This window comes from Urocampus carinirostris, chromosome 15 (genome assembly GCF_059441175.1).
Source record: "Urocampus carinirostris isolate Australia breed hairy pipefish chromosome 15, RoL_Ucar_1.0, whole genome shotgun sequence".
Taxonomy (NCBI): Eukaryota; Metazoa; Chordata; class Actinopteri; order Syngnathiformes; family Syngnathidae; genus Urocampus; species Urocampus carinirostris.
Genome location: NC_142363.1, coordinates 12389996 through 12403016, shown reverse-complemented (window position 1 = coordinate 12403016; position 13021 = coordinate 12389996). Strand labels below are relative to the sequence as shown.

At 38.8% G+C, this 13021-nt stretch overlaps 1 protein-coding gene across 1 annotated transcript in view; it reads left to right on the top strand.

Moving 5' to 3' along the window:
• Nucleotides 1-12481, top strand: part of mthfd1b (methylenetetrahydrofolate dehydrogenase (NADP+ dependent) 1b) — a 33146-nt gene extending 20665 nt beyond the window's left edge. The window contains exons 21-28 of the mRNA XM_088354141.1: nucleotides 136-275; nucleotides 1197-1238; nucleotides 1500-1600; nucleotides 2553-2730; nucleotides 2810-2917; nucleotides 5899-6051; nucleotides 6130-6238; nucleotides 11463-12481. Coding sequence (XP_088210267.1) covers nucleotides 136-275; nucleotides 1197-1238; nucleotides 1500-1600; nucleotides 2553-2730; nucleotides 2810-2917; nucleotides 5899-6051; nucleotides 6130-6219 — 812 coding nt within the window. The 3' untranslated portion in view covers nucleotides 6220-6238; nucleotides 11463-12481. The remainder of the gene's footprint in view (nucleotides 1-135; nucleotides 276-1196; nucleotides 1239-1499; nucleotides 1601-2552; nucleotides 2731-2809; nucleotides 2918-5898; nucleotides 6052-6129; nucleotides 6239-11462) is intronic.
• Nucleotides 12482-13021: the final 540 nt, after the last annotated feature.

Here is a 13021-nt window from a genome sequence, read left to right as displayed (position 1 = left end):
GTAAGTAGAGACCAAAGGTTCATGTTTATTTTGTGCGCGTGTGTGTTTTTGTTTGCGCAGTAATTTATTTTTGGCAGTACAAATCTGTGTAGCCTCCAGCTTTAAATCGGATTGACCTTGTCCTCATATGCACAGTGACTGAAGCCGGCTTTGGCGCTGATATCGGGATGGAGAAGTTCTTTAACATCAAGTGCCGATACTCCGGCCTGAGACCACATGTGGTGGTTTTGGTGGCCACTGTCCGAGCGCTTAAGATGCACGGTGGAGGGCCAACGGTGTGTTTACTATGAATCTCTTAGTCCAGACATGTTGAAATTTTTTTCTCTGTTTACCACAATCAGAAAGGGCCTCTTGAAAAAGAAAAATATACACATTAAAATCAATATACACTTGAAAAACCTGGGGTCACCCATGCAATTTTGCGTTTTCCATGAAAAGTCAAACTTTTTGGGGGGGATTAACAAATGAGTTGCAAAATATTGTTTTAAAAAAAAGTATAGTTGAGACATGGAGAGGGTTAGAAATAATGATTTTTATTTTGGAAAAAAAAATTGTATACTTCAAACTTTGCTTTTGTCGAAGAATGGAATTTTCTAAGCGACGCCAAACTTTTGAACGGTCGTTTTCAAACATACCTGAAAAACCTTCTGAAACATACAAATATTTTATAGAATTGAAAAGACGATTATCATTGTGAATGGTTAATTTTCCCTTTTGGGTAATTAAGAAAAAGGTGTACAGTGTGTAAAAGACAAGTATCATTTTCCTTATATTTTCATTACATTTTTTACCATATTTTTTACAATTTAAAGAATGTGTAGTTTTGCCCAGGCTCTAGTTTGGACACTGTATCAAACAACACTATTCATTATCTTTATTTTTTTTCATGCCTTTACAATTCTTACCAGGGTTTTATATTACATGAATGAAATCTAGGCGATTACTGACCATAGTTATATGTGCTGAGACCAACCTTTTTAAAGATAATGGTACTTGCATTATCACCTGCTCTCTAGTGGATAATGTAACAATTGGGAACAAGAAATTTAAGAAGCTCTGAATTGGAAAATATAACTATTTTTTACATTATGAGGATCAGCAGTAGCAAAATGACTCCTCACCGTCAGTCAACCTCTTAGGTAATCCATAACAGATAGTATTTTTTTTATTTTTAACATTTATTTTTTATTTTGTAGGTCACTGCTGGGATGCCTCTACCGAAAGAATATATTGAGGAGGTAATGTGCTGCCTATACACCTGTATATGAAGTTCTAAAGATACATTTCCTATTATGATAAAAATACATTCGTATTCATTAGATCACAAGCAACCTCCATTTTGATAATGCAGTGTATAATGGAAGCTGTGAACACCCTGTGTGTTTATTGGGACAAAAACTGTGTGTATCGCTACCTTAGCTTAAATACACACAAATAGAATTGAATAGGTTTTATTGTCACTGATAACAACATAGTAAACATTGTGTTTCTGTGCCTAGAATCTTGAGCTGCTGGAAAAAGGCTGCAGCAACATGAGGAAGCAGATCGAGAATGCCAAACACTTTGGAATACCTGTAGTGGTGGCAGTCAACGCTTTCAAGTACGTAATGTCGCCATTTCTTCAAAAACACTGCTGTACTCATGATAGCTAGAAGCTGACTGGACATACAGTAAAATTTGGACTATAAGCTGCAAGCTTTCAACAGTGATCTCTGATCAGTATATTTTGAATTAGTCATCATATCCTGAATCCAAAGAGTTTAAGCTTTCCAATGATCTGTGGCATGATGCATTTCAGTGACAGGTGACACCATACAGACACAATTGTTTCTCTAAAGTCCGGCGGCCCACCAGCAGGCCGTGGGCAAATCCGAAACTTTACTTCTGCGCCGTGCGTTCTTTGGCGCCCAAGTGTGCTTTTTGGCTAAAGTACGCAGCTTCGAATTTAATTGGGGGCGAGTCCCTCAAATCAAGTCTGCACTTCAAAGTGCAGCGCTAAAATGCACACTTGCGCATTTTGGCAAAGTGCAGCAAATGAAATTGAATGAAATGGCACTAAAGACAAAATCATCTTCTGCAGATTACAAGTTGCAAATAGTGAAATATTTGGCTGAAAAGCAGAAAGAAAGTTTGTAAAGCTTGTAAGCTATTGATGAGAAGCAGAAATCTGATGTAAGCCAGGTAGAAATGGAAAGAGGAAGCGGCACATGTTCTATGTGACACAGAGTATGAAAATTTATTTTGATTTAGTGCTTTAAAGTTAAACTGATAGTTTGGTAATCATGTTTTTTTATGATACAAATATCTGAATGATAAAAGTTCGGTGCCAAAGTGCGCATTTTGGCAAGCTGTCATCCAAATAATAATTTGAGCAAAAGTTTGCAGATCAGGCATTTAAGCAGGCCGGAACGGCATGTTTCCCTGCAAAAGTGCATTCTGCTGATCCCCACCTGCCGCAATATGAGATTAGGGATAATGGATCGCGGCCGCATGAGTGCAGTTCTCATCTGTAATGTAACCATCTGCTTTTCTGTGCCGCTTTAAATGGACAGAACCGACACGGATGCCGAGCTTGACCTGGTCTGCAATATGGCCAGAAGTGCCGGGGCCTTCGATGCCGTCCGTTGCAACCACTGGGCCGAGGGTGGAGCGGGTGCGGTCCAACTGGGCCGAGCGGTCCAGAAGGCCTCAGAGGCTCCGAGCAGCTTCAAGTTCCTCTATGACTTAGAGGTGACCTCAAATCTGCCTGGGAAATGAAATTGGCCCTTCAGAGTTTCAATGAATGTTGCGTACATCCTTTCATTTCTAGCTTCCAATTGCTGAAAAGATCAGAATCATTGCCCAGAAGATCTATGGAGCCGATGATATCGAACTTCTGCCAGAGGCCCAGCGCAAGGTGGAGCTGTACACTAAACAGGTCTGTAGCTCAAGAAATGTGTGGATTATTGCATAAGCCAAAGTTTTTTTACAACATATTTTGACAGTTACTTGTTTGAGGTGTCCTCAAAAAGTTGAAAGTTATTTATTTTCTCTATTAAGTATGTGTTAACAATGCCCAACTGAGTTCAAAGAGCCCCTATGCTCTATTTTGTAATTACAACTGTTAAGGACAGAAAAAAAACCCCAAAAGATGAAAAATGAAGAGCTGAAGAAATGCACACAAATGTGTTTCTTTGCCGCCATCGCCTGGTTTAAAGTCATGATTGTGGCATTACGTTTTCATATTCCGTACCTCACCTTTAAGGATCATTCACTCAATAACCGATCAGCTTTTGATTTAAATAATTAGTAATTGCAGCACATGTCATTTTTAGTTTCCTATCAAGGGACTTTTTACCGTTCTCGCCCCTAGATTTTTTTTAACGGTTGCGGTCAGAGTAGATTTCCAAGCTCATCAAACCACTTTTTTCTTCAGTTAAAACAGGTTTAAGTTTTAGGTTTCAATCAGCTCACAAATCTTCCGTTGTTTACCACTACAGTTTATAGCAACCTTACAAAACACTAATTTTTCATGAAAACTACAAAAGCATTGAAAAAAAATCAAGCAGTATTCATTTTACCACTCTAGCTTATCTCTTGCTTTAAATACAAAGGCTGGTTCAGTACATCTTTAAACAAAGAGTGCCCCCTATAGGAATCAATCAATATCACATATCTACCTGAAATTGGCGCTAGAGGTAAGATCGGGCCAAAAAAAAAGCACCCGAGCCCGACGCAGGCCCGAGGGGTATTAAACCCGACCCGGACCGAGCCCGACTAATTAACTGGATTTGCTGGCCCGGCCCGAGGGGAGCCCGAAATTACATATTTTATTTATAAGGAGGGGTGATTTATGATAACAAATTAAACTCTGCCTTTTGTTACAACATCTAGGCCTAAGTTAAATAAAACTGTATAAACATTTACATCTTTTATATTTCTGTGTCTGCACTGCAGATGTTACATTAAGCGACAATCTGTCATTGACGGTTTTTTTTTAGAGGCGGCGTAAACATTTAAGAGCGTCCGTCATTTTGACGACTTGATCATTGGGCCATAATCCACAGCAGCAGTACGTCCTTAAGATTCTAGCGTTGGCTTCGCTGAGTGTCAAATTGACACACAGCGAAGCCAACGCAAGTGTCTGTATCATTTTCGACGATCAATTTGAAAGTGCTCCACAGTTCACTCTTACCAGAGTGTGTTTTCCTTGTCAGTTCTCCTCTCTTTAGTTCATCTTTCACTTCTTGTTGGTCCGACTCCATATCGGGGATACCAGGCCAAAATCATGCGAATTTGCGGAGGGGAAGATTATTAAGAGGATGTAGCGAGCAGAGACGGGAGTCGTAGGCGGAGTGCCAAACAAAGGTGCCAACGGGAGCTGCTTTAATGACATGTAAACTTGCAATAACAAAACAAACACGGGAGTCGCTAGAACCGGCCGAATTAAGAGTCCCCCTAGGAACTCGCTAACTAAACAATGGTTCCGTGGGTGAATTATGTACAACCCACTACAAGGACAGCATTCACGTCACGTGCACAGAGCATGCTCTGGCTCCGTTAAATAGCAATTACAGCTCCTTCTCCGTTTTATCCAAATTATTTATTTTATAACAAGTATTCCTTGGTCTAGTATCCATACATAGTTTAAGTATATATTTTTAATGAACATATATTTATAATTATTAATTAATTAAAAAAAAAAAAAAAAAAGCAGGACCGAACCCGACCCGACCCGACCGTATGACTGACATTTCAGGCCCGACCCGGCCCGAAATTGCCTCGGGTTCGGGTTCAGGCTTGGGCTCGGGCCATAAATCTTAGGTCTAATTGGCGCTACTGAAAAAAATTCCAAATTGGAAGGTTCTAACATACGATTTTTGATATGGCAGATGTTAAATCTTTAAAACTGATTCGATTATTGAGTTGAAGTCTAATTAATGCTGCTTTAACTCTTGGAATGATGTTCAAGCAGCTTTACTCATAAAACTGAAGCTCAAGTTAAATTTCCCTTGAGAGTTAAAGCCTTACATTTTGACTCACTAATAATAGTTTAATGTTAAAAAAGTCCCCTAACCTTTTGTTGAATTTTGCCGTTTTGGGTTTTGAAGTCAAAATGGGTGACCTACGTGAATTGTATAGCTCTGAGGAGAAAACTGTTCGAGGTGGAGGGAGGCTCTCTGGTGGCTTTGCTTTGCCTTTTCATTTCTTCCCTCGTGATTAACGGCAGCTGGCATTAGTTTGTGCGGCATTGTCTTATGAAGAAGCACCATCTCCCCCTATGGGTTGCGTTCAAGGGGACAAGTGCATGTTACACCGTAACAGGGCACGATAAACTTTGTATAAGTGCAAGGATTACGTATCAAATATGGACATTTATTATGGACCAAGCAAGAAATAAATGTTACGTCTCCCAGTGGTAAACTGTATTGGGAAGAACTTCCTGCAATTGAAAATGTGAACTACATATCAGCTTTACTTTACCCAACACCCTCTATGGGGCGAGATTTGTCTCAAAAGTATTTACACGCATATTTTATCGGTCTACAAATATATTTATGATTTACTCATATGTCCTGAAAAATGCACTTGCAAGATTAAGTATCACATATAATGTAAATTAAAGATATAATTGTGGATCTGCAAAATACCCGATTTACACTGAATTTCTTATTTCATTGGTACTGGGAAAAAAACGAAATATTGGCTTTGAAAGACCTTAAAAAGTGTTTGAATTTTGGTCATAAAAAAGGTGTATGAATCCTGATTAATTAGTAATTATGATCACAAACATGCCTGACTTGTGAATACTGACTGTTGTGCAAGTTCCCGTCAAAGACTTCTTTAGTCTTTTAAAAAAAAAAATATATTCTGTTAATTTAAAACCTGTTTGCATTTTGGTATCGTTTTGACCTGCAGGGTTTTGGTAATCTCCCGATCTGTATGGCCAAGACTCACCTGTCGCTCTCCCACGAAGCAGACAAGAAGGGTGTGCCAACAGGTTTCGTGGTGCCAATCCGAGACATCCGTGCGAGTGTTGGCGCAGGGTTTCTCTTCCCATTAGTTGGCACTGTAAGTGTTGGCCAAAAGCTGCCTGCGGATAGCTTGAAATAATATTGTGCGTAGTGCTAATAAAAAGGTCTCTTGTAGATGCCCACCATCCCTGGCTTGCCCACCAGGCCTTGTTTCTACGACATCGACTTGGATCCTGAGACTGAACAGGTCAACGGGCTCTTCTGAGCTTCTGCGCTGAATCCTGGTGAGAAATCATGCCAAAAGTATTTTTCTTGCAGCACTCTGCAAGAGTCTTAGGGCACCACTAGATTTCTTGTTGTTAAACCTGTGTATGGATAGTAACTGATTTAGTAACCTTGTAGTCCAGAAATGACGTAGTTTTCCCCTTACAAAGAAGTGATGTAAATTGTTCCGTAGGGTTCAGTACTTGGCCTCCTTCTTTTCAGCATTTACATGCTTTCATTAGGTGATATTATTCGCAAGTATAATGTCAGTTTTCATTGCTACGCAGATGACACTCAAGTATACTGGACTGTCTCAGAAAATTAGAATATTGTGATAAAGTTCTTTATTTTCTGTAATGCAATTAAAAAAACAAAAATGTCATACATTCTGGATTCATTACACATCAACTGAACTATTTCAAGCCTTTTATTATTTTAATATTGCTGAATTTGGCTTACAGCTTAAGAAAACTCAAAAATCCTATCTCAAAATATTAGAATATCATGAAAAAGTATACAAGTAGGCTATTCAACTAATCACCTAAATCATCTAATTAACTCGAAACACCTTGCGAGGGTTTCCTGAGCCTTAAAATCACTCAGCTTGGTTCAGTAAACTAAATCACTGCTGATCTGACTGCTGTCCAGAGGACCATCATTGATACCCTCCATCAGGAGGGTAAGACACAAAAAGAAATTTCTCAAAGAGCAGGCTGTTCACAGAGTGCAGTTTCAAAGCATATCCACAAAAAGTCTGTTGGAAGGGAAAAATGTGGCCGGAAACGCTGCACAACCAAGAGAGATGACCGCAGCCTTAACAAAATTGTGAAGAAGAGCCGCTTCCAGAATTTGAGGGAGCTTCAAAGACAGTGGGCTGAAGCTGGAGTCCAGGTATCAAAAGCCACAGTTCACAGACGTGTCCGGGAAATGGGCTACAATAGCCGTATTCCCATGGTCAAGCCACTTCTGAACTCAAGACAACGGAAGAAGCGTCTGACTTGGGCTATGGAGAAGAAGCACTGGACAGTTGCAGAGTGGTCCAAAGTCCTCTTTTCAGACGAAAGCAAGTTTTGCATCTCATTTGGAAGTCAGAGTCTGGAGAAAGGCTGGAGAGGAGCAAAATCCAAGTTGCTTGAAATCCAGTGTGAAGTTCCCACAGTCAGCAATGGTTTGGGGAGCCATGTCAGCTGCTGGTGTTGGTCCAATGTGTTTCATCAAGTCCAGAGTAAATGCAACTGTGTACCAAGAGATTTTAGAGCACTACATGCTTCCATCTGCTGAAAAGCTCTATGGATATGAGTATTTCATTTTCCAGCATGATCTGGCACCTGCCCACAGTGCCAAAACCACCAGTAACTGGTGCACTGACCATGGCATCACTGTCCTTGATTGGCCTGCTAATTCCCCTGACCTGAACCCCATCGAGAATTTGTGGGGTATAGTTAAGAAGAAGGTGAAAGACACCAGACCTACAAATGCAAATGAGCTGAAGGCCGCTATCGAAGCATCCTGGGCATCAATAACACCTCAGCAATGCCACAGGCTGATTGCCTCCATGCCACGCCGGATTGATGCAGTAATCCGTGCAAAAGGATTCCCAACCAAGTACTGAGTGCATCAATGGACATTTTCAAATGTTTGATTTAGTTTTGCTGTTATAAAATTATTTTTTTTACTTGGTCTGAGGAAGTATTCTAATATTTGGAGATAGGATTTTTGAGTTTTTTTCAGCTATAAGCCAAAATCAGCAATATTCAAATAATAAAAGGCTTGAAATAGTTCAGTTGATGTGTAAGAAATCCAGAATGTATGACATTTTTGTTTTTTTTAATTGCATTACAGAGAATAAAGAACTTTATCACAATATTCTAATTTCCTGAGACAGTCCAGTATCTTCCGGTGGATGAATCTGTCACACTAAACTGGAAATTTGGAGGCCTGCCTTACTGAGATAAAAGAATGGATGTCACTCAATTTCTTGCGCCTTAACTCTGAAAAGACAGAAAGGTTAATTATTGGTCTATCTAAATGCAGTGACTTGTACTCAAAAACTGCTCTGAACATTGAAAAATGTAGATCAGTGGAACTGTTTAAATCTAAGCTTAAAACGCACTTCTATTCAATAGTTTATGAATGACCTACAGTGCATCCGAAAAGTATTCACAGCGCTTCACTTTTTCCACATTTTGTTATGTTACAGCCTCATTCCAAATTGTATTAATTTAATCTCTTATCTCAAAGTTCTACACAAAATACTCCATTATGACAATGTAAAAAAGTTTTTTTTTTTAACTTTAATTTTAATTTATTAAAAATAAAAACCCAAGAAATCACATTTGCATAAGTATTCACAGCCTTTCCTTAATACTTTGTTGATCCACCTTTGGCAGCAAATACAGCCTCAAGTCTTTTTGAATATGATCCCACAAATTTAGCACACCTATCTTTAGGCAGTTTTGCCCATTCTTCTTTGCAATAAGTCTCAAGCTCAAACAGGTTGGATGGGAGACATTTGCGCACAGCCATTTTCAGATCTCTCCAGAGATGTTCGATCGGATTCAAATCTGGACTCTGGGTGGGCCACTCCAGGACATTCACGGAGTGGTTCTGAAGCCAATCTTTTGAGATCTTGGCTCTGTGCTTGGGTCGTTGTCCTGCTGAAAAATGAACCTTCGCCCCAGCCTGAGGTCAAGAGCGCTCTGGAGCAGGTTTTCATCCAGGATATCTCTATATTTTGCTGCATTCATTTTTCCTTCTATCCTGACTAGTCTGCCAGTTCCTGCTGCTGAAAAACATCCCCACAGCATTATGCTGCCACCACCATGTTTCACTGTAGGGATGGTATTGGCCTGGTGATGAGCGGTGCCTGGTTTCCTCCAAACATGGGGCCTGGCATTCACACCAAAGTTCAATCTTTGTCTCATCAGACCAGAGAATTTTGTTTCTCATGGTCCGTCATTCAGGTGCTTTTTGGCAAATTCCAGACGGGCTTCCATGTTCCTTTTACTAAGAAGTGGCTTTCGTCTGGCCACTCTACCATACAGGCCTGATTGATGGATTGCTGCAGAGATGGTTGTCCTTCTGGAAGGCTCTCCTCTCTCCACAGAGGAACGCTGGAGCTCTGACAGAGTGACCATCGGGTTCTTGGTCACCTACCTGACTAAGGCCCTACTTCCCCGATCGCTCAGTTTAGATGGCCGGCCAGCTCTAGGAAGAGTCCTGGTGGTTCCAAATGTCTTCCATTTACGAATAATGGAGGCCACTGTGCTCATTGGGACCTTCAAAGCAGCAGAAATTTTTCTGTATCCTTCCCCAGATTTGTGCCTCAAGACAATCCTGTCCCGCAGGTCTACAGACAGTTCTTTTGACTTCTTGCTTGGTGTTTGTGCTCTGACATGCACACTCAACTGTGGGACCTTATATAGACAGGTGTGTGCCTTTCCAAATCATGTCCAATCAACTGAATTTACTGCAGGTGGACTCCAATTAAGCTGTAGAAAGATCTCAAGGATGATCAGTGGAAAAAAGATGCACCTGAGCTCAATTTTGAGCTTCATGGCAAAGGCTGTGAATACTTATGTAAATGTGATTTCTTAGTTTTCTATTTTTAATAAATTCAAAAAAAGTAAAAAAAAAACTTTTTCACATTGTCATAATGGAGCATTTTGTGTAGAATTTTGAGATAAGAGATTAAATTTATACAATTTGGAATGAGGCTGTAACATAACAAAATGTGGAAAAAGTGAAGCGCTGTGAATACTTTCCGGATGCACTGTATATGTCATGTTGGCAATATCTGTGTAATGTTTGTCAATGCAACATCCTTTGCAGCCTGGTCATCCTGGAAGGTGGATTACCTCATGTGCGGTCCCTTCTCAAGTTTTCTTCATTTTCCTCATGTTGAGGTTTTAGAGTTTTCCCTTGCCCTCATGTAGGTTCTAGATCAGGGGATGGTGTAATAAGTCTGTGGCTTGCAATAATCTGTGGTCTGTGCACCTCTTTGACACTTCTTGTGATTAAGGACTATTCAAATACAAATGACTTGACTTTTAGGAGATTCCGGTCTTTTGGCTTGGTTCAACCAATTGAAACTGTCTCTGCTTCCAATCAGTTTTTCAGATTCTTGTTGTTGTTGTAATCAATCTATTGCCAAAACTGAATTAATGACCAATAAAATACATTTATTACAGGACTATATTATAGTAGCTTTTATTTTTTTTAATCTACATTGATTTTTTAACTTTCAACTTTTTGTATTTTGAAGTCAAACGACTTGGAATTCTTGAAAATAACACACAACAAAATGTAGATTCATGAAGATTTACTTTAGTCCAACAATTAAAAAAAAACTAAGAGCTTTTTTTTTTACATGTAACAAATTCAATAGTGGGGTGCGTCATTGAGTTCAAAGAGCCTTTAGACACTTTTTTCACTGCGCCTATCTGCTTTTATCTTACTTTTATCAGAGCTGTTCGGGCTTACAACACATTTGGAAGCAGGAAAGGGAGGAGATGGATAGGGGTACTGTAGAGTTATTTTACGCTCGAGCCTGCGTTTTTTATTCGTGTAGCATGAATATGGTGAAAGTAAGAGTAAGCCCGTTTTAAATACTGTTCTAACACCAACCCTAACCCCCAAAAAGAAGTTTATTGAAACGCGGCTAAGAAATGCACGTACTTGTACACGCCACACAAGCAGCTTGACAGAAGCTGCAATGATGATTTAAGTTGGAAAATGGCATCAGAAAGTAGAACATTTTCCATACTGGACCATTAAAGTGAAACAAAACCCCAAAAAACAAACATACAAAGAAAGCGTGATTGTTGAATACTTCGCCCTTCTAACTTTGCAGCCTTACTGCATCTTGGGTCAAAAGATATGCCGCAATCCATTATTCCTGATAGCATATTGCTGTGAACATTTTTGTGGGGCTCTTTTTTTTGCCGTTCTGTTTACCGGAAGAGTGAACCGCATTCATGCTACCGTGGTCTATTATCCCCAATTGCATATTGTTCTGAGTGCACTTTTGCCTGGCCTGGCTGATCTTTTGTCAATATTTCTGCCTTAAATGAAATGCACTCATGTGGCCGAGATTCATTATTCCCATTCCCACATTGCTGTGTGTGAGGACCGGCAGAGCTTATTATTATTAGGTCTGGCGGCTCTTTTTGTCGTTATCAATGTTGACGGCCACTTCAGTTCGTGTAACTTGTAATTTGATGTTTGTGTTATTTTTCTTTCCAGACTGACCCCTGCAATCATCGAGTTTACCTGGAAGCACCTTTGACTCATCTATGTAAATATACTGTAATTTCCCGAGATACACATTAGTTGCCGCCCCCTTTGAAAGAGCCAAACATCCGAATCGAATCATAAAGCATACGTTAACAAATAAAGCTTTAACCCATTATAAAAACAAATATATAAGCAGGGGCTGTATAAAGGTTTTATTTCATTCATAAATGTTGAATTTTACAAAGAAATAAGGAGAGATAAAAATAAATCTGTATTGTATTAAATTTTCTCTATAATTTCAATTTAAGGGTTTCTGGATTTACCATTCCAAATTCACTCTAGTTACATTAAACTCTTGGCACAGAAAAGGTATTGGGATCCATTAATCTGTTAAATGAATGTTTTCTTAAATATAAAGCACATCAACTTATTAGGTAGACCCTAGAAATTCTTTTGTGAACTATTTTCCATATTTGAAGGCACACAGGACTATAAGGCGGATGAAATTGAACTATGGTAATCCAATAAAAAACTTTCATAGAAAATCTGGTTTCACAATTAAAATTGATTCATAAATGGGTACTATGCATTGTAGTCTTTTATTTATATTTAAATTTATTCCCAGTCTATGAGGTGCACTTTCAAATTTCGGACATGTTTTTTTTAGGTGCGCCTTATTAGTCCATTATTACCTTAAATGGGACATTTAAGTACATTAGTACTGTACAGATACAAATGTTTTTGAATGGGGCAATACTGTTTTCCAATGTGTTCTTCTCAAGACATTGCAGTACCCTCCCTGGTGGCTGAACTTATCGGTACTTTAATTTGATAAACAACATGCACAACTTAAGATAAATGCTTCTTCGTTATGGAAAACATTCCATTTCATTACAAGAAAACAAGAATGTCTTTGTTTAATCACTTTAATTGATGAGTATTTCTAACACTGTATCAAAGTGCCAAAGTAAATATTGTGACAATTGTGTTTTGATTGTTGATTAAAGATTTTCCATCAAAAATTAGAATTTGTTTGCTTTATTAATTGCTTATTTTTTCTTCTCTATTTGATATTTTGTTTTACAGTATTATTGTAGTTGCATTTTTGTAGTATTTTTTTGGTCGTATTTTTGTAGTATTTCTGGTACTTCTGTATTAAAGTATTACTCTAACAGTATTTCTGTGGTATTTTCTTTTCAGAATGAAAGCAAAATAATATATTGTGTTCCTGTTTTAAGCATTAAATCTGATATTTTGTTTTCTAGTATTACTTGTATTTTTGTAGTTTTTCTGTGGTAGGATTTATTAGTATTTCCTTAGAAATATTTTTTTAGGATTTCTGTAATATTTTTGTAGTAAAGTCCCCAACAACTTTGACAACCTCCGCCCCATCTCCAACCTTCCATTTATTTCAAAAATCCTTGAAAAAACTGTTGCTGCTCAACTCTACTCACACCTGTCCCTCCACTCTCTCTATGAGCCCTTTCAGTCTGGTTTCCGCCCCCGCCACAGCACAGAGACTGCCCTAATCCATATTGTAAATGATCTCCTCATAGCATCTGACTCCG